This window comes from Poromitra crassiceps, assembly GCF_964638095.1.
Source record: "Poromitra crassiceps genome assembly, chromosome: 22".
In the NCBI taxonomy this organism is placed as follows: domain Eukaryota; kingdom Metazoa; phylum Chordata; class Actinopteri; order Beryciformes; family Melamphaidae; genus Poromitra; species Poromitra crassiceps.
The window spans coordinates 20,702,700-20,723,843 of NC_139647.1; the positions used below are offsets into that span (position 1 = coordinate 20,702,700).

General features: G+C 44.1%; 1 protein-coding gene across 1 annotated transcript; it reads left to right on the plus strand.

The window, feature by feature from the left end:
* The first annotated feature begins 4,779 nt into the window (after positions 1-4,779).
* LOC310796472 (C-type lectin domain family 10 member A-like) lies at positions 4,780-17,023 on the plus strand. The gene is made up of 7 exons (XM_083658658.1): positions 4,780-4,909; positions 12,809-12,877; positions 14,167-14,283; positions 14,543-14,710; positions 14,811-14,965; positions 16,159-16,262; positions 16,351-17,023. The coding sequence occupies exons 1-7, from the start codon at positions 4,846-4,848 to the stop codon at positions 16,478-16,480; spliced, it is 807 nt and encodes a 268-aa protein (XP_083514784.1). The 5' UTR covers positions 4,780-4,845; the 3' UTR covers positions 16,481-17,023.
* Positions 17,024-21,144: the final 4,121 nt, after the last annotated feature.

The window sequence follows — 21,144 nt, forward strand, 5'->3', positions numbered from 1 at the left end:
TGTCTACTGTAAGTACACACATCTGAAATACTCAGATTTCTTCTTCTCTTTAAGCTATTTACGTTATTGGTAGAGCTAGAAACTATAGAATTACACTAGTTATATATTTTAGGTGAACAATTTTCTTATTGTAGTTGCTGAGAGCGAGAGGTTGGTATCTGATCTGAGGGCAGCAGTTACAACCACCTGATCGACCACTACACAAATATCTCAGCTCATGTTGAACTGAGGAAGGATAACAGCAATCTGACAATTCTGATAGGCAACAACCTGAGACAAGGCAAAGACAACCTGGAGAGCAACAACACTGACCTGACTACAGAAAACCAGCAGCTGAAGACAGAGAAGAGCAGCTTGGAGAGACAAATAGAAAACATGACCAAAGAGTGGAATGAGCTCAACTCAACTTGTTGCGCCAAGTGCTTTGATACCTACTGCACCGGAAACAAAAACAATGACGGTAATCTTAAAACCAGTTCAGCTTCATCCAAAAATGAGTCAGTGAAAAATAAATCACCCAGTAATCATGTCTGTTAACTTGTCTCTCTTATTTCTCTCAGAGAAAAAGTGTCGACCTTGTCAGGAGGGCTGGATCTACTTCAAGTCCAGCTGCTATGCCATTAATGATGCTGATGGTTCTAAACGGAAAAACTGGGAAGAAGCTCGAGAAGACTGCAAAGGAAAGAAGTCAGATTTGGTTATTATAGGAAGTCCAGAGGAACAGGTAAACAGAACACTATGGGAATCTTAACATGACAGGAACAGGGAGGCAGATTAATATGTGGGATTTATTAGCAGATATAGTTTGGAAAAGCAGCTTCAGAAAACACAAATAAAGTCTCAAATATATATATAAAAAAAGGTATCTTAAAGTCACAATGTGTCAATTTCAGTTTTGAACTAAAACATTTCTGATAATTGTTATTGATTCTGTGATCACCAGAAATTCATCTATGATAAAAGTCAGAAGAACATTGGCTACTGGATTGGCTTGACACATGCAAATAGGAGTTGGAAGTGGGTTGATGGAAGCGATCTGACTGAAAAGTAAGACACATTCCTAAACACCATGAATCATAACATCTGTCACCATCATCTAACCATTATGTTTTTCACACTTTCATCCAGATACTGGATAAAAACACCTTCTGACGACGCTCACTGTGCTATTTCACTCCGAGAAAAATCACCCAAAGGATGGAAAGCTGTGGCCTGTGATGAGAAAAACCGATGGATCTGTGAAAGGAACGCTTTCTCCCTTTAGGCTTTGCTGTGAGAACTGAGAAGCTTACTGTAAAACATGTGCTTTGTATTACAGTAATTATATCAAGCAATAACTGCAATCTGAAAAGTGTTATTACTGTAACATCATTTACAATACAACCAGCATCAAACATGACTTCAACATGTGTAAAATGTATAATACTGTAAATGTAGTTCAATCAGGAGAGGCCAGTTGGTAGGATTAGACAAACTTTATTTAGCAATCGGCGTGCATGGCAAATGCTTTGGCGCTTGACTCCATTGGCCAGTGGCGCTGCTCTTGAGGCAGAGGAGGGCGCCTGCATGGGCCGGGAGTCAAGACTCGTTGGTGGTGGACTGGGGAGGTGGGTGGGGCAAAACAACGCTTCGGAGGCCGGCTTCAAGGGAGATGGACTGCCGTGGGCTGCTGCTGCTATGATCGGCCAGAGAGAGAGAGGTGACGTAGAACCCTTGCTATATATATGAGGATTAACTGACGTCATGTTTGACGTCATAGCAGACGTCATACTAGGATTTTTTGACCACGTTGAGATCGGATTACGCGTGAGTGGCCTTCTGCTTGAACTATGGTCTGGAGACCTCACCTGTTGCGAGTCAGTATTTAGAACAATATAGAAATTGGCCTCAAGGGCGCGCTGAAAGGACAATTTCATGATTGGAGTTTTTGCTGCATTCTCTTACTGGTTTATGTCACTGTTGATCGATTAAGTGCTTTGATCATGTTATGAGATATCTGCTTTTAGCCCCTCATCTCAGTTGTTTTTAAAGGTAAATAGTTATTTCCAGAGAAGAAGAGGACAACAATTTTAGGCCTTAGTAGCCTTGAGTAAAATGAATTGTGTATAATTATTGTTTTCAACATTTTTGAACATATTGCGAGTCATTATATCTATCTATCTATCTATCTATCTATCTATCTATCTATCTATCTATCTATCTATCTATCTATCTATCTATATATCTATCTATCTATCTATGCTGAGATGAGTTGTTTATATTATGCTTAATTTAAAAGCTTTATTGATAATGAAGTAGCCTATGCCTCGTCATCATTCATGTTCATTCAGGGATACTATGATGACAGTGGTTTGGGGGCCCCACTCTAAGATGTCGTATAGGGCCCCAAAAGGCCCAGAAATGGCCCTGGTGTGCGCACGCGAGGTTTTAGAGAGAGAGAGGGAGAGAGAGTGAGAGAGAGAGAGAGAGAGAGAGTAGAAAGATGATATCAGCATGTTTGTGGCTCTTTACTGCCCTGTTATATTTGTACTATGTTGTAAACGGAGTCCACAGCACAAGAATTTCACACGTGATACTTGTACCATGGAGTGACAATAAAAATCTTGAATCTTGAATCTACACATGGTACACCTGCTTTTTAGGTAACATGACATGTCATTCCATTTGTTCAAAGGGTCAGGGAAGTCATTGTATAGTGTAATAATAATAATAATAATAATAATAATACTAGTACTGCAAAGTCATTAAAAGTTTTTGTTTGCTGTCAAAAGGGTGTAACTACACTTACGCCCTTTTGACACCTAGCAAAACCCCACTTTTGACACTGACCAAGCCTTGTGGGTAGAGGATTCAAACAGCACTTAGCTCAGCTCAAAATGCATGCTGACCATTGCATGCTGACATAAGTGATGCTAGCGTGGCAGCATCATCACATAATTTCTCCTATATTCTAATAACAAGAGTATCAACTTTCCACTCATACCCAATTTAGGCAATTCCAAAACTGTTTAGGGATGCCAGTATGCAAAAATATTCAAATACAATAGGTGCAAATAACACATTTATACGGTATGCAAAAAAATTGCATGGTTTTTGCAAAACTGCATAGGATTAGTATAAAGTGGGCATGACTGTAAAGGGGAGACTCGTGGGTACCCTTACAACCCATTCTCATTCAGATATCTTGAGGTCAGAGGTCAAAGGACCCCTTAGAAAATGGTCATGCCAGTTTTTGCCTCGCCAAAATCTAGCCTAAATTTAGAGCATTACTTATCCTCCTTCCCAACAAGAGGTAGTACAAGAATTCAACCACCGCTAGGTAACAATCTACATTGTTCTATATCCAGACATTCATAAATGCACACACATACCTACACACACAATCACCCATTTACATTCATAGTGCAGACACATATGCACACACAATCACCCATTCCCATTCATAGTACATACATGTATTAAACAATAATGTACATCTTATGCAATGAAAGAAAAGAAAGAAAAAAAAACAATAATAAAAGACCAAAACAAATAAAAATAAAACCAACAGACACAAAACCCTGTCCGAGGTGAGGTAGGAGATTATCTTATTACCCTAACAGCGTCATCACAGAACTCCACCTTTTAGTAAATGTATGGTTTTGAAGTCTCAGTGAGTATGTTATTTGCTCCATTTCATACACATCCCCTAATTTTTGTAACCAGGAATTATAAGTGGGAGGGTCAGGCTTTAACCAGTTCAGAGTGATACATTTCACTGCTACTGTGAGTAAGATTTGAAGAAGATAGTTCTGATTCCTTCCTTCTATCCCATCTGGTGTCATCCCTAACAGAGCGAGTCTTGGGTCTTGTGGGATGTCAAGATGCATTATTTCTCCAACAGATTGAAATATGTCATTCCAGTAATTTTTCAATTTTGAGCATGACCAAAATGTGTATATTTGCCCACCTGTGTCCCACAGTTTCTCCAGCAGTTACTAGATATGGCAGGATTTATCTTAGCTGTTATACTGTATGTGGTGTCCTAAAGAACCTGGTTATAGTCTTCCACCTGAATTCTCTCCAAGAATTTGAGCATGTGACTAGGTGTGCCTCCGAACATACATTCTTCTACATATCTGCCGGTATTTCCTGTTCTAATTCAGTCTCCCATCTTTCTTTTATACAAATAGAGTTATTTGGATCCATGCTCAAAAACATCTGATACAGTCTAGAAATAATTTTGCACAGCACATTCTCAGTCTGCACCTTTATCCAGAATCTGTCTATTTCAGTGAGTTGTTTTTATTTTACTCAAATCTTTATGTTTAGTTAAGAAGCTTCTCAGCTGTAAATAATAGTAAAAGTCAGCCCTTGGTAGATTAAATTCCATTTATATTTGTTCGAAAGATTTCAGGTTGTCTTCACAAAATAGCTGGTGTATATAAAGCAGACCATAATCTGTCCACTTTTTAAGTCCCGTATCTAATCGGTTAGGGATAAAATTCTTAATCAGACCTATGCTTGATAAAGGTGAGACTGACTTGGGCAAATTAAATAATCTCTGTATTTCTCCCCATATATTCATAGTAATTTTAGTCCATTCACTCATCCTAATATCTTTGACTGGGACATCTAAAAATGGATTTGAGAGAGTCTCTTGGCATAGATGTTTCTCAATGTTCAGCCTTAGCAAAATGGAGAAGTTGCTAATTTCAAAGGTGTGAGTGACAGGTTCTACTAGCAGAGGAAACACTTCTCGTTTCAGGCTGCACTGTGGTTATTATTCAGCTGAACTTCTTCAGATAGACGTCAGATAGACAAGCTTCCTCGACAGAAAGACTGTTTAGTCTTTTCTGTTGAGTGATGGACCAAAAGGCAAATCATTCTTCAGTTGTATTCAAAGCTAACAAAGCTTCCCGACCGAAAGGTAAGTTTCATTTATTTACATACATACAGTACATAAATCAGGAATGGTGATTTCACTGTTGATATGGATTAAATATCTTTGCTTATGTGATAACAAACACAAGTAGCAAGTTGCATTGGGAAGTTTACTTTCTAAATGTAATGCATTACTGCTTGAACTAATAATCCACTGCACTATAACATTTACTGACATAATCTGATTATTTGTGGTCAGGGTGCCAAATGAACTTTTTTGTCCACCGGCCAAACGGCCATAGTGAATGTTTACATTTTACCAGCCACTCAATAGATTACCATTGTTTGTTTGTTTGTTGCCTGGTGAGTGAAGCAAATCTACCAGCTACTTGCATATTTTACCAGCATTTGGCTGGTGCTGCTAACTTTGTGCCCTGTTTGCAGTTACATCAACCACATCAACCTGTACAGCTGTTGTCAAACATTGTTTCAAGATGTAAAATGATTTATCTTGTCAAATGACTTTTCCGCTTTACTCGCATTCTGTACTAATTTATCACCAAACCTAACTGTAGCGTTAAAGCAGTGTTTCTCAAAGTGTGGGGCGGCCCGCCCTGTGGGCGCAGTGGCAAAACAGGATGGGGGGCGCAGGGGGAAATGCAGAAATGCAGCGCGGAACCAAGGTTTTGACGTCGGACTTCTTTCCCGGTGAGCAATAAATGAACCCCGCTTCTGTAGTGACTTTGCATTCATTCCATGGATGGTTCATTCCTATTGCCAAATATTTTAACTTGTTTTGTTTAGTTTTGCACAGGTTGCACTTTATTGTTATTATTTTGAAAATATGTGCAGTGCAAAACAGGTTCATTGCAGTCACTAATACAGTGATAATAAGACTTAATGCAAATTTCTCTTGCCAAATATTTGTTATTTTTTGCACAGATAGAACTTTATTGATATCGTTATAACAAAGTGATTGCACATTGCATTAGATTTTTATCTGATGGAGCAATCTGGTTAACTTTGTTTGTTCTAGCAAAGTGATTGCAATTTATGTTTGATTATTTTTAATTTATTATTTTAAAAAGTGAGGTCTCCCGACCATAGTTCAAGCAGAAGGCCACTCACGCGTAATCCGATCTCAACGTGGTCAAAAATCCTAGTATGACGTCTGCTATGACGTCAAACATGACGTCAGTTAATCCTCATATATTTAGCAAGGGTTCTACGTCACCTCTCTCTCTCTGGCCGATCATAGCAGCAGCAGCCCACGGCAGTCCATCTCCCTTGAAGCCGGCCTCCGAAGCGTTGTTTTGCATACCCTGTTCCGGGTCGGCACGGAGCGCATTGGCCTTCCGAGACGGCCGGGCCGCAGGCGGCCAACGCGGGGCGCTCCACTGCGAGGGGCCGCCGACGCTGTCTCTCACGTCGTCAATCTTTCCTTGCCATCTCCATTCACGGAGCAAATCGGCTCAAGCAAAGCGGCCATTTCCCTCCAGCCAGGAGTCCGCCCCAAGTCAACAACAGACTTTCAGACTGACAATCAGTGACTAACATTTTCGTTCAGCAAGCAGCATGTCCAGGCGTCCAAGCATTCAGGCTTCCGCACCGCGATCATCGCGTCCCCAGGCTCTACCAAGGACGGGGTCGACGACCACAGCACACCAAGCATACCCCGGAGGACCAGCCACCCGCGGACGCGAAAGGACCCATGAGGAAAGTATCATTACTTCAGTATTTAAACGGGCAATCTACCAGTCCAGTAAAATTCAGACGTATTCCGTACAGAGGTCGAAATTATCGTACACATACAATAATTATCGTACGTCTGGCAACGCTGGCGGAAATCGCTTTCTGGCAAATGGCCAGCGGGAGTCACAACTTAATAATAATAATAATAATAATAATAATAATAATAATAATAATAACCACGCAAGGGGCCATTCTAACACCCCTGGCCCGTGGAGCTTGTCTGAGCATCAGCTAGAATGACTGCACAACTTTCAGACCGAACCCAGACGGCCCAGGGAAATGCTGACGTCTTTTCCGTGTCAAGCTACCCGGTCTTAATACACCACTTCCTGTGCTCAACGAATTTCAAAGTAAAATGCCTCTGGCATTTCTTCAGAAGCAGAATCAGAATTACTTACGTTACAGTAGCTCGCTCACAGAACACACAGCTTAAAATAAACAGTAGTAAATGCAATGCAAATGCAGTAGTAAGCAATAAGCAGAAAAAAAAAAAAAACACAACATAGCATAGAATAACTAGTAAATGCGCTAGAAGCAAAAATAAGTGGAATGTAAGTAGCAAAAATACAAAATACGTCAGGCAAGTATACATTCCGTGTCAATTATCATTATTGCACCCTGGACCATATTAAATCGGCTTGCCCTATACGTTACACGTGGCTCAGCCAGGCACAGTTAACCTATCGGCTGGCTCAGTCTCAGGGAGACTGAGCGTCTCCGAGGTGCTCTTTTAAGAGAGGCATTAAATAGACCAATGGCCACAGGCAGGAATGATTCCCCGGGCCTCTCCGTACTGCATCTAGGCGGAATCAGTCTCTCACTGAACGTACTCCTGTGTTCGACTAGCACGCCGTGGAGTGGGTGCGAGTCATCGTTCATGGTGGAACGTAGCCTGGACAACGTTCTCTTCTCTGACACCGCAGTCAGAGAGCCCAGATCCAGCCCCAGGCCTTATGGATCAGCTGCTGAGTCGTTGGCATCCGCTGCCTTCAGCCTGCTGCCCCAGCACACAATAGCATACAGGAAGGCACTAGCCACTACCGACTCATAGAACATCCTCAGCATGGCCCGGCAGACGTTGAAGGACCTCAGCCGTCTCAGAAAGTAGAGACGGCTTTGCCCCTTCTTAACCATAAACAATACCAAAGCTAAAATAATTGATACAGTGTCACGCTAGTCAGGTAACAAGAGGCTGCGAACCCCATCGCTATATGTGGCCAACCATAACATATCACTGCGAGGTGCAACTAGCAGTCCATGGTGCACTTGCAAGGCGGTGAAACCATCGCTTTCTCACTTGTTTATTAACCAGTTTCTTTATATCTCATGCATTAAGCACTACATTTCAGCTGTTGCCGCCAGAGTGAGCCGTTCGCCCCATGGACCTTTCGGTCCGCCCAGAGTGCCCGAGAGGCCTTGGCACCCCAGCTTCAGCGCTTCTCCAAGCCGCTCGTCACCACATGACAAGATCCTGGTTCGTCCTGCACCCCAAGCGGACGCTCCAGAAGTGCAACCTCCCGACGAAGAACTTCTCCAGCCACTCCTTCAGGATCGGAGCGGCCACCTCAGCCGCCGTGCAAGGAGTGTCCTCCGCCTCCCTCCAGCAAACGGGCCGCCGGTCTTCATCAGCATTCTCCAGCCACATCCGCCCGGAGCGGGTGGCCATACCGGCGGCCCAAAGGACCCTCCTCCCTTCATCGGCAAGCATGGCAACAAACAGTGTCCCGGACGTCCGTGCCAAATAATGTCTCGTTGGTGGTGGCCCCCGAAAAGCACGGCGCCCAGTAAGGCGCAGTAAATCTCCCGGTTTTTGGGGGTAACCCCCTCCTCTGTCCCGGCCTGGCTCGAGGCCGCGTCCGTCCGTCGCGTCTCTCTCTCCCCCCGGGGAGAGGCTGCGTGGCGGCGGGCGCGCGTTGAACACCTCTGACTCTGGACGGCCGATCCGACCGGACGCTGCGGTCCCTCCCGGGGCACTCATCCCCGTGGCCTGTCCCGACGTCTCCTGGAGTGGGAGCGGCGGGCTTGACACGGGGCGCCTCGGGCAGGGGCTGTCTGGTAACCGGACGCCATCCGACCTCGGAACCTGAAATTAAGTGCGGCACGGGGAGCGCTCCACTCCTCGTGTCGTGCGCCTCCGGGTGCCCGTTACTCGCTCTCCCCTTCCGGGGGAGGCGGGGGGCTTAATGCGCTTCCTCCCCGCTCCGTCGCACGAGTGCGGCTTGCGGGTGGAGTCGCCCGGGGGTCCCGTCGTCCTACAGCAACCCTATCTCTAGCATGAATTGATGAAGCAGTACCCAATCAAATATTCCTAACACCACACTTTCGCTGAGTAAATCCGGGCCTGCCCGGTAATCGAAGTCGTATCTTAATAGAGGGGAATACAGAGGTGGCAATCAGACGAAAGAACACGGATAGCCTATGGGAATGCAGGGGCAAAAATGCAGTCCAGCTGAGAGATCTAGACGGAAGCGAGGGGGTGCGATGGCTGCGGAGCCATCAAGGTGCTGGGAGGATCTGCATCACACGAGTGTTGTCCGGCTCTGCCTCTTAGTAGCAAACCAGAGCGGTGATCTGGCTTAGCCCTTGCCGACCCACGGAATCGAAGAAGGCACTGGGCGGGAGGGGGCTGACCGCCTCATTGTCTCTAACCGCTGCGGGGGTAGGCACGTCGGTGCCCTCGCCCAACTCATGTGTCCCTCTCCGGAGGGCGCTGGGAGGGCAGGGATTCTCAACGGTGCAGCTTCCCTCATCCACCTCGCTGCAAGCACTAACACAACAAGAGGAGATAGACAAAGAGTAGGGGGAAAGAGAGAGAGCCAGAGAAAGTCAGGGTCAGTCAGAAGGCCAAGTCAGGGGGCCAAAAAGGGGGGGGAAAGAGAGAGAGCCAGAGAAAGTCAGGGTCAGTCAGAAGGCCAAGTCAGGGGGCCAAGAAGGCCAAGTTAAAATGGTGAGGCGCCAAGGCGGCCAAGTAGGCCAAGCTGGGAAGCGCCAAGTCAGGTAAGGCGCCATGGCGGCCAGGAAGGCCAAGCCGGGAAGCACCTTAAGTCAGGTAAGGCGCCATGGCGGCCAGGAAGGCCAAGCCGGGAAGCGCCTTAAGTCAGGTAAGGCGCCATGGCGGCCAGGAAGGCCAAGCCGGGAAGCACCTTAAGTCAGGTAAGGCGCCATGGCGGCCAGGAAGGCCAAGCCGGGAAGCGCCTTAAGTCAGGTAAGGCGCCAATTTTTGGGGGAGGGAATAGAGGGAATAGAGAAAGAGAGAGCCGGAGAAAGTCAGGGTAGTCGCGCCAAGGCAGCCAAGTAGGCCAAGCCGGGAAGCGCCAAGCTAAACATCAACGTACCAAGATCGAAGGCCCGACCGAGTTGGGAGCGCCAGCCGCAAATAACGTAAGTCGCTAAAAAAGGTCGAAGGCCGGAAAAGTACAATCGCGAAGCGCCAAGGCGGCCAGGTAGGCCAAGCTGGGAAGCGCTATCGCGAGGTGCCCGACCGAGTTAGGAGCGCCAGCCGCAAATAGCCGTAAGTCGCAAAAAAGGTCGAAGGCAGGATAAGCACGTACCAAGTAAACATTAACGTATCAAGATCGAAGGCCCGACCGAGTTGGGAGCGCCAGCCGCAAATAGCTGTAAGTCGCTAAAAGGTCGAAGGCCAGGAAAGTACAATCAACTACCGGCGCCTGCAGATCTCAATTAACTTCCGGTAATCAGATCTTCCTTTTGGGGGATCTCCTAGCCTATGCAGGTGCCCTCCTCTTGCCTCAAGAGCAGCGCCACTGGCCAATGGAGTCAAGCGCCAAAGTATTTGCCATGCATGCCGATTGCTAAATAAAGTTTGTCTAATCCTACCAACTGGCCTCTCCTGATTGAAGTGAGGTCTCCCGACCATAGTTCAAGCAGAAGGCCACTCACGCGTAATCCGATCTCAACGTGGTCAAAAATCCTAGTATGACGTCTGCTATGACGTCAAACATGACGTCAGTTAATCCTCATATATATAGCAAGGGTTCTACGTCACCTCTCTCTCTCTGGCCGATCATAGCAGCAGCAGCCCACGGCAGTCCATCTCCCTTGAAGCCGGCCTCCGAAGCGTTGTTTTGCCCCACCCACCTCCCCAGTCCACCACCAACGAGTCTTGACTCCCGATCCCCCACGGGGGGGGGATCTCCTAGCCTATGCAGGTGCCCTCCTCTTGCCTCAAGAGCAGCGCCACTGGCCAATGGAGTCAAGCGCCAAAGTATTTGCCATGCATGCCGATTGCTAAATAAAGTTTGTCTAATCCTACCAACTGGCCTCTCCTGATTGAAGCACAGATGTAGCAGTCACAAAATTTATATAATTTGTATTTATTTGTATAAAGTTGAAATGGAAGTTGTTTTATTATTTGGACAACATTACTGAAAGAAAATAGAAAGGAAAGGTCATGATCCTGATGTTATTTCAATAAAAGTTAAACTTGGACCATTTTGTTACAATTTTGTTGGGGCGGTGGGTCATGAACATTTTTCCTCCTTCAAAGTGGGGCATGACAGAAAAAGTTTGAGAACCACTGCGTTAAAGGAACACTCCGCTGATTTTCAACCAGCTTTGTATCATTACAAAATCAGTAGTATATCAAGAAAACTGTAAACCAGTTTGCAGGCATTAACCAACTATGAAGTAACCAATTATCATCACCTTCAGTTACTGCTGGAGTTTTTCTGGACATAAAACACTTTCGACCAAATTTGATTTATTTCCTCTGCGACAATAAAATCAACTATTGTCATGTTTTTAACTCAGTGGTTCTCAAACTTTTTCTGTCATTGCATTGTCATTGCACTGTCATGTCATTGCTCACCGGGAAAGAAGTCCGACGTCAAAACCTTGGTTCCGCGCTGCATTTCTGCATTTCCCCCTGCGCCCCCCCTGTTTTGCCACTGTGCCCCACAGGGGGGGCCGCCCCACACTTTGAGAAACACTGCTTTAGTGCCAACTGATCTGACCAGGTCAAGCTACAGTAGCTTTAGTAGCTGGCTCACCCCCGGCTTCCCAGGCTGTGGTTTCAGCTGAATTAGCCTAGCAGCTTTCAGGTGTGAATGATTCTGTGCAAGCCTTAGCAGTAGCTAATCGATCGCTAGTCCGGGGCTTTACGTTAGTAAATGCTAACATCGCCTACAACCGGATTGCCTAACCTTTTGGTTAATCAAAAGGGTGACCTTGATAGCTAGCCCTGCAGCTAGCGCCAGGCAGTCCCCCTCTCTGGAATTATTTACCTATCTAAATACAAGAGGTCGTTCAAGCAATTTGAGAGCATGATTGATCAATTTCACTCAAAAAGCCTCCGCGTGGGCTTAAATTTGCTCTGCTTATCAAACTGTACGCGGAGCTTTTTGAGTCCAAGGGTCCAAAATCTGAACGTGAAATTGATAAATCATGCTCTCAAATTTCTTGAACAACCTCTTGCATTATCTTGCATTATGATAGGTAAATAATCTCTCCTAGCCGGCATACTAGTGATGCGCGGGTCAGGGTTTTTTAAGGCCTGCCCCAACCCAACCCGTCATTGGAGCCAGCCCGCACCGCCCAGCCCGTTAAAATATCTGAAAATTCGGAACCCAGCCCAACCCAGCAGCCCGCAATGGCCAATTTAATGTAATATGTCTCCGGACTGCGGAGGAGTGCAGCAGAGCTCTCCAAGGTGTGAAAAGTAGCTAATAACTCTGTCTCTCTCCCCCCTCTCTCTCACACACACACACACACACCTACACTCACATGCTGCCGTGCGCGACAACAGTTGTATTGCTCTGGTTGCGCGGCTGCTTTCATGTCGGTCTTTCTTCAATTAATCCATGGTCTTCAAATGGAGGTAGCAGGTATAGAGGTAGGCTAAGGCTACAGAAACAGTTCTTATTCTTCCACATTTCTTTTAATTACCTCATGCGCTCTCAATTGGTCACGTTGTAGTACTAAACGTAGTAGTGCAGCAGGTGCGCAGACGGCTTGCTCTTTTCATTTTCACTTTTTATTGCTGTTTCATAAACGTTTGTGACTTGTTACTTAGCCTATTTCATGCATTTAACCAAAATCCCCTTCTAAAAATCACATTGACTTTTAGACTTGGGAACAGGAACTACATGACTACTGAGAGGCCTACAAAAGTACCTCATCCCTGCGGTACTTTATTGACCATAACATTATTTTTTAATTTTTTTTTCAGCTAAAACTAAAACTGAGACTGTGTACGATGGAGTGAGGCTTCAGCAACACAGAACCAATCAAACTGACACACCAGGTAGGCTAACACCCCAAACACACCAGACGCGTTTCCAACACTGAAGCAACGCTGAAGCAACACCTCATGGAGGCTGTTTCATTCCGGTGTCCTTGTTAACAGTGGAGACCAATTAAAAAAACAAAAACAAACAAACAGTGGAGACCAATCACACCGGCCGCAATTCAGGTTACTAACCCTTAATTAAGAGCCTTGACCATAAACTTGCTTTAACTTTAACCTCAGTGACTTCATGCCTCAACCCAACCACATAGTTAACATGAACATCATTAGTAATGAAAACATTAGTTAACTGTTAAGTAAAGGTAATGCTTATTTTTTAAATACAATACAATTCACCTATTGGTAAGTCCAGCCCTCAAATGCAGACGAGCCAATTACAGTTCGTACTAGCTGCACAATAGAAATCGGGATTTCCATCTGGTTTTTGGGGGTTCCATACGTTTGGGTTTTCATAAGTTGAAAAAAATCGTCAAACAATGTGCATCAGGGTAAATAATAATAATAATAATAATAATAATAATAATAATAATAATAATAATAATAATAATAATAATACATTTGATTTATATAGCGCTTTTCGTAGATCCACATCTCACATCCACAATGTGGATGTATCAGGTCCTCCAGCTAAAAGACCTCAGGCATACTGATTGGCACACGAGGAAATTACAAAATGGCACTTCATATCAAAAAGGTTGCCGACCCAGTGCAGCAGTCTCTGACACAGGGGACGACTGTCGCCAAGAGACTTATTCTTAAGGAGTGGAAGTCCCCCTCTTCACCTTCCTTCCAGCTGTGGCTGACGGACATGATTTCAGTTATACATATGGAGAGACTCCGGTTTCTGAGGATCAATTCACTTAAGAAATTATCTGAGGTCCGGGATCCGTTTCTGGCCTATTTGGACGAGGTTAGAGGTCACTGATGACTCACCTGGCTGACTCTTTATGGAGCCCTTGCGCGGGATCCCACGCACATTTCTTGCAAGCACATTGACACTTTACGTGGCTGCTATCACTATGCATGCTGAAAAGTTGATATATGTATGTTTTTGTTTTTGTCTTTGTTTGAGCCTGTTGTTCTGTTCTGTTTTGTTCTGAAAATTGTAAAATAAATATATATATAAAAAAAAGGTTGCCGACCCCTGCCCTAAACCATCCCCCCATTATTCTTGTCTCCCTCCACTATAAACTGTCAAACTAATCAGAAATGTCACAAAAACGGTCATAAATCTTATTGTAAACAACTGAAACAACTGTTTGTGTTCCATTGTTCTTTTCCATCAGGAGTCTTCCCAGACGGGAAGTTGTCCAGCAGGTGGCGTGGTGTTCGGGTGGTGGTGTGGTGTTTTGGGATTCTTGGTGTTATCTTGCTGTTGGCCGACATAGCCCTGCGTGTCTACTGTAAGTACACACATCTGAAATACTCTGATTTCTTATTCTCTTTAAGCTAATCACTTTATTGGTAGAGCTAGAAAGTATAGAATTACACTAGTTATATATTTTAGGGGGACAATTTTCTTATTGTAGTTGCTGAGAGCGAGAGGTTGGTATCTGATCTGAGGGCAGCCAGTTACAACCACCTGATCGACCACTACAAAAATATCTCAGCTCATGATGAAGTGAGGAAGGATAACAGCAATCTGAGAATTCTTTCTGATAGGCATCAACTTGGAGAGCGGCAACACGGACGTGACAACAGAAAACCAGCAGCTGAAGACAGAGAAGAGCAACTTGGAGAGACAAATAGAAAACATGACCAAAGAGTGGAATGAGCTCAACTCAACTTGTTGTGCCAAGTGCTTTGATACCTACTGCACCGAAGACAACGGTAATCTTAAAACCAGTTCAGCATCATCCAAAAATGAGTCAGTGAAAAAGAAATCACCCAGTAATCATGTCTGTTAACTTGTCTCTCTTATTTCTCTCAGAGAGACAGTGTGGACCTTGTCAGAAGGACTGGATCTACTTCAAGTCCAGCTGCTATGCCATCATTCATTATGAACGGAAAACCTGGGAAGACGCTCGAAAAGACTGCAAAAGAAAGGAGTCCGATTTGGTTATTATAGGAAGTGCAGAGGAACAGGTAAACAGAACACTATGGGAATCTTAACATGACAGGAACAGGGAGGCAGATTAATATGTGGGATTTATTAGCAGAGTTAGTTTGGAAAAGCAGCTTCAGAAAACACAAATGAAGTCTCAAATATATATATATATAAAAAGGTCTCTTAACACATTGAGTGCCAGCCATTTTTTCATCCTGTAGGTAAGTTGTGCCAGGTTTTTTTTTGAGGATTCTGGCTCATTTTACAAGAGCCGAGGATTATTTTCTGTTAAGAATTCATGAACACCAATCATCTAAAAATAACTAATATAATGTGTGCTTTCTCTGTCTAAAAGAGTTAGTTTGCAGAGTTAGTAGTTATGTAGATATTAGCCGTTGAGTACAGCATGGTTTCAGCGTCTGGAAATTTATTCAGAGATAAATGGCTTTTTGTGAATTCGATAGAACAGTCACTTTAACCATTCATTTTTGGCATCAGTAAGACCGTCAGACATTCTAAACAATAGTTTTGAACAGTAATTTCCTCCATAACAACAGGAAACACCCCTCTCATTCAAACTCCTCCCTCCGTGTGTCTTCTCCTCCTTCCTCCTGGCTCTACAGCGGGCGTGTCAGAAGCGCGTTGCTGCTGCCTGCCTGCCTGCCTGCCTGCCTGCCTGCTTGCCTGCGTGCGGACGCTCCTTGTGCGAGTCAAGATGGGCCGGGGAATGCGTGGGCGATGGGCAGATGTTGATTCTGGCCTTTCTGAGGTGTTTCAAAGTGTGTTTCACCTATAATCTATTTTGCAAATCGCTCTCCGCTCTCTGTGGGCTGCTGCCTGCGCGCCGCGCCCGCTCTCGGGCAAGGAATGGATTACTGTAAAATCGCCTCGCCATTTCCTTGAATGGCTTTCTCCCGCGGCAGTTTTTTCTTTGATTTCGCTCTCTGGGGGAGCACTGTCAACACTTAGTGGGTCGGTAAAATAGATTATACACATTCTCTTGCTCCAATAGTGATCTCGAAGATGTAAAAGTTGTTGATTGATGTCCCACCGTCAAAAAAAAAAAAATGTTTATGTAAGACGAGTTATTTCGGCTCTGGCACTCAAGCGTTGGATTATGTAAGACGAATTATCTCGGCTATGGCACTTAACGTGTTAAAGTCACAATGTGTCAATTTCAGTTTTGAACTAAAACATTTCTGATGATTGTTATTGATTCTGTGATCATCAGGAATTCATCTCTGATAAAGGTTTGGTCAACGTTGGCTACTGGATTGGCTTGACACATACAAATGGGAGTTGGAAGTGGGTTGATGAAAGCGATCTGACTAAAACGTAAGACACATTCCTAAACACCATTAATCATAACATCTGTCACCATCATCTAACCATAATGCATAATGTTTTTCACACTTTCATCCAGATACTGGATAAAAACACCTTCTGACGACACTCACTGTGCTATTTCACTCCAAGAAGGAAAAGGATGGGAAGCTGTGGCCTGTAGTGCGAAAAAGCGATGGATCTGTGAAAGGAACGCTTTCTCTGTTTAGGCTTTGCTGTGAGAACTGAGAAGCTTACTGTAAAAAATGAGCTTTATATTACAGTAATTATATCAAGCAATCAACTGCAATCTGAATAGTTATTACTGTAACATCATTTACAATACAACCAGCATCAAACATGACTTCAACATGTGTAAAATGTATAATACTGTAAATGTAGCTGTTGCGAGTCAGTATTTAGAACAATATAGAAATTGGCCTCAAATTGTGCTGAAAGTACAATTTCATGATTGGAGTTTTTGCTGCATTCTCTTACTGGTTTATGTCACTGTTGATCGATTAAGTGCTTTGATCATGTTATGAGATATCTGCTTTTAGCCCCTCATCTCAGCTGTTTTTAAAGGTAAATAGTTATTTCCACAGAAGAAGAGGGCAACAATTTTAAGCCTTAGTAGCCTTGAGTAAAATTAATTGTGTATAATTATTGTTTTCAACATTTTTGAACATATGGTGAGTCATTATATCTATCTATCTATCTATCTATCTATCTATCTATCTATCTATCTATCTATCTATCTATCTATCTATCTATCTATCTATCTATCTATCTATGATGAGATGAGTTGTTCATATTGTGCTTAATTTAAAAGCTTTATTGATAATAAAGTAGCCTATGCCTCATCATTCATGTTCATTCAGGGATACTATGATGACAGTGATTTGGGGGCCCCACTGTGAGATGTCGCATAGGGCCCCAAAAGGCCCAGAAATGGCCCAGAAATGGCCCTGGTGTTCACACGCGAGGTTTTGGAAAGAGAGAGTGAGAGAGAGAGAGAGAGAGAGAGGGAGTAGAAAGACGATATCAGCATGTTTGTGGCACTTTTCAGTGAATAATAGTTGATTTCCTCACTGAATAATCTGCTGTTCCACAATTTTAGCATCATAATTTGATGTCCTGGCGTTTGTATTTTAATGGGACATCCGTGCGTAATGACGTATCCAAGGATTTCCCCTGCACTGCAGTTTTTTAGCGCTAAGAGGTGGTAAATGATTGCATAAGAGGCAAGGAAGATACTGTAGCATAAGACACGTGTTAAGGTGCGCAAACCGGCCCGCAAAGTGCAAAAAGCGAATAGCGCTTGTACGATGTTAGGGCCCTAATGAGTGTTGGCCTGTCAGATGTGACTGGGGAGGGCATTTCAGAGGGAGGGGGCGGCTGCAGCAAGGCCCTGTCAGAGGCCCCGCCCCTGTCACAGCTTTAGCAAAGAGATACCTGTGATGCTTGTCAAAGTGGATATAAATATTATGATCATATTCAGCCAGACAGTGAGATGTCCCCCCCCCCCCTCCCACGCAAAATCTGACCATGCCTGGGAACATTGAGCCCTGGGAACATTGAGCCTTGGGAACATTGAGCCTTGGGAACATTGAGCCTTGGGAACATTGAGCTGATCCCACAGTTACAGTACCACCCCCATCGCGCTCCCCAAACCCCACTCCAACAAATTACCATCGCCCCCCCCCCCCCCCCCCCCACCCCCTCCAGTCGAAGGCATTATTTATGACACCGTCCAGAGGGCTGACTATGATTTGTTGCTGGAGCAAACCTTAAGTGTATATTGGCAGGGCCGGGCAGGTGTCACATACAATCTAGCACACAAGCAACGAGCAAGTAGCTAGTAGAGCAAGATCAGGCAACAGAGTAGCACATAGCAGCAAGACAAACAGGCAACAGCAAGACAACCACAGCAAGAGAGGAAGAACAAATCATGTGACAAACAGTGAACCAACAACCAAAAGGATCGGGGATATTAGTCGGTCAGGAAACAGCTGCGTATATTAGCGAGAATTATTTATTATTGTATTGGACAAAACCACTTCACTTCTATGCAGAGCTGAGGAGCGCTCACCCTCACCACAAAACTGCGCTTCCTTTACGTTATTTTTAGACACACTCAAGAGAAATGGAGAAATATATGATCGAAAATGGATTTTCATTCATTTGTCACCCAACAAAACCAACACGTCTTCACATGCAGTTCATGACACGTTCAGAAAAAGCTAAATAAGGCCATTGTATTTAGCAATCTACCATGATACACATTGAAAGTACTGCAATACAACACCTGCAGTCCAAAAAGAGGCCGTGAACAGTAATTGCTCAGCCTCTTTATACCGTTCAATTTACAAAGCAAGTTTCAGATGTCATGCATCAAACGCCTGCTCATGTATGTATAGGACACGCACACCTTTTTCTACTGAACCTTGTATACAGGATTTACACACAGACAAGTCTCAGGGTATGCTTCACACATTTCTTTTCACAACATGCTCGCTCAGTTCAGTTCAACTGTGTGGTTTTATGTTGTTGCTTTCCGGCGGTTGTGATACCAGCGTGGTAGAGGTAGAAGCAGCTTGTACAGAGAACACTTTAAGAAGGCCTTGCAGCAGTCAGAAGGGTAGTAGCAGCCTAGGGGATGACGGGAGGCCTGAAGATGTCGAGCAAAGGGGAGTATAGGACGAATCAGTGGAACATCACGACCACCCGGAATTGCAGAACTGGTAAAGGTAAAGTCCCACTGATTGTCACACACCTGAGTGTGTGAAATTTGGTCTCCGCATTTGACCCATCCCCTGGGGGAGCGGTGAACCCCCCAATTCCAACCCTTTGATGCTGAGTGCCAAGCAGGGAGGCAAATGGGTCCCATTTTTATAGTCTTTGGTATGACTCGGCCGGGAATCTAACTCACAACCTCCCAGTCTCAGGGCGGACACTCAAACCACAAGGCCACTGAGCTGGCAGTTAACTAGTATGAGTTGTGCAGGGACGTGCACAGATAGACCCCAGGTGGTGCCCAAGCACCTGCCCTTTTGCCCTCCGAAGGATAAAATTGCCCTTTTTGCAAAACACGTCCGCGGCCAACATGACTGTGTTTCAGACGCTCTAGCGGACCCATTTTTAAAGCTATGAGTGAAGATACTGATATCCTCTGAAACTAGAATGCCTGATGCATCCATTGGTACCAGCCCCGTGCTAGCTTGTAGGTAGGAAGTAGGTTAAATAACGCTCCGAATGTAGGCTACATTTTGCTAAGGGAAAAAACTGGCATGGCCATTTTCAAAGGGGCCCGTTGATCTCTTACCTCAGGATATCTGAATGAGAACGGGTTCTATGGGTACCCATGAGTCTCCCCTTTACAGACATCCCCACTTTATGCTAATCACATGTAGTTCTGGCAAAAACATGAATTGTTTTTCATGCATTAACTTATAAATGTGTTGTTTCACCTTCTGTTTGTATATTTCTGCATACTGGGGTCCCTAAAAAGTATTGGAATTACATAATTTGGGTATGACTGGAAAGCTGAGAGACTCTTGTGGATTGATTGAGCTCAATTGTATTCATGTCCGATGATGTTAGTCCTCATAGTAGCCATTTCATATTCACCTTATGTTCAGACGTGGGGGTGGGCCAAATTCTTCCGGGTCGTGTTAACACTTCCGGCGGTCACGGCGCGAAACACAAATGAACGTCATGAAGAAAAGAGTTGTTTTGTAGGGGGTAAAACAGCCTACTACTTTGAGCTCGGTACACAGCCAGCAAGCGGAGTATCCACTGTTAGCCAGGTCAGATAACTTTATCGTCGACAATGACGAGCACTTTCTTGTAAAACATACCTGGACTCCAACAAAGAAAGCTTCAGATGGTTTTCTCTCCTCCAACGCAGTGCGAGCCATTTACGTAAATAAGACCCGCAAACGTTAACGTAATTCATTCATTTACATGGCATTGCATTCTTAGACATTGCCGTTTGCTTTTATTTGGTATATTACATACAATTCGCTAAATTATTAGTTAATTCAGAGTTAGATGATATTGGAGCAGCCAGCCATTTTTTTTTATTTTCTTTTTGCCAGAAGTCGTCACACGACCACACAACCGGGTCGAATGGGCGTGGCTACATAAGGTGAATAGCGAGACCATTTTTCGAAACCTGACCTCACTGTATAAAATGACATATTTTAGCAATCACACAGCAGCAAACAGCTTATTATCATATATCATATCTTATCTGCACTACAGTATTAATACTGTCAGTGGTGTATAAAGTACTCGAAAACCATACTTGAGTAAAAGTAAAGATATCTTCCCAGAAAAAGACTTTGGTAAAAGTCAAAGTCACTCATTAGAATATTACTTGAGTAAAAGTCTTAAAGTACTTGATATTTTCTGTACTTAAGTATCAAAAGTAATTTTCTGATATTAAATGTACTTAAGTATTGAGAGTAAAAAGTACAAGTAAATGCTGCTAAAAAAAATCAAGCAAAAGACATGCTTGGGCTTGAGTGGAAGTCTATTTCTTCTTCTTGACTTTTATAGCCGCTGGCAAACAACGTTATGTTGCATTACAGCCACCAAATGGAATGGCGTGTGGATCGTGATTAACGTAACTTGCAAACTAGGAGCACTGATTTGCCAAACCTGATTGCTTGCAGGCTACGCAATTTCTTCTGATTTTACTTTGTAACTAAGATGCTTGGGGGAAATGTAGTGGAGTAAAAAGTATCCATTTTATTTGGGAAATGTAGTGGAGTAAAAGTGAAAGTTGACAGAAATATAAATACTCAAGTAAAGTACAGATACTCAGAAAAAATACTTAAGTACAATACTTAAGTATTTATACTTTGTTACATTACACCACTGAATACTG

Coding starts and splice junctions, on each gene's coding strand:
- LOC310796472 (XM_083658658.1), top strand. CDS start 4,846: ATGGACCAAAAGGCAAATCATTCTTCAGTTGTATTCAAAGCTAACAAA. Junction 14,284..14,542: donor CATAGCCCTGCGTGTCTACT/GTAAGTACACAC, acceptor TCTTTCTGATAG/GCATCAACTTGGAGAGCGGC. Junction 14,711..14,810: donor CTACTGCACCGAAGACAACG/GTAATCTTAAAA, acceptor TATTTCTCTCAG/AGAGACAGTGTGGACCTTGT.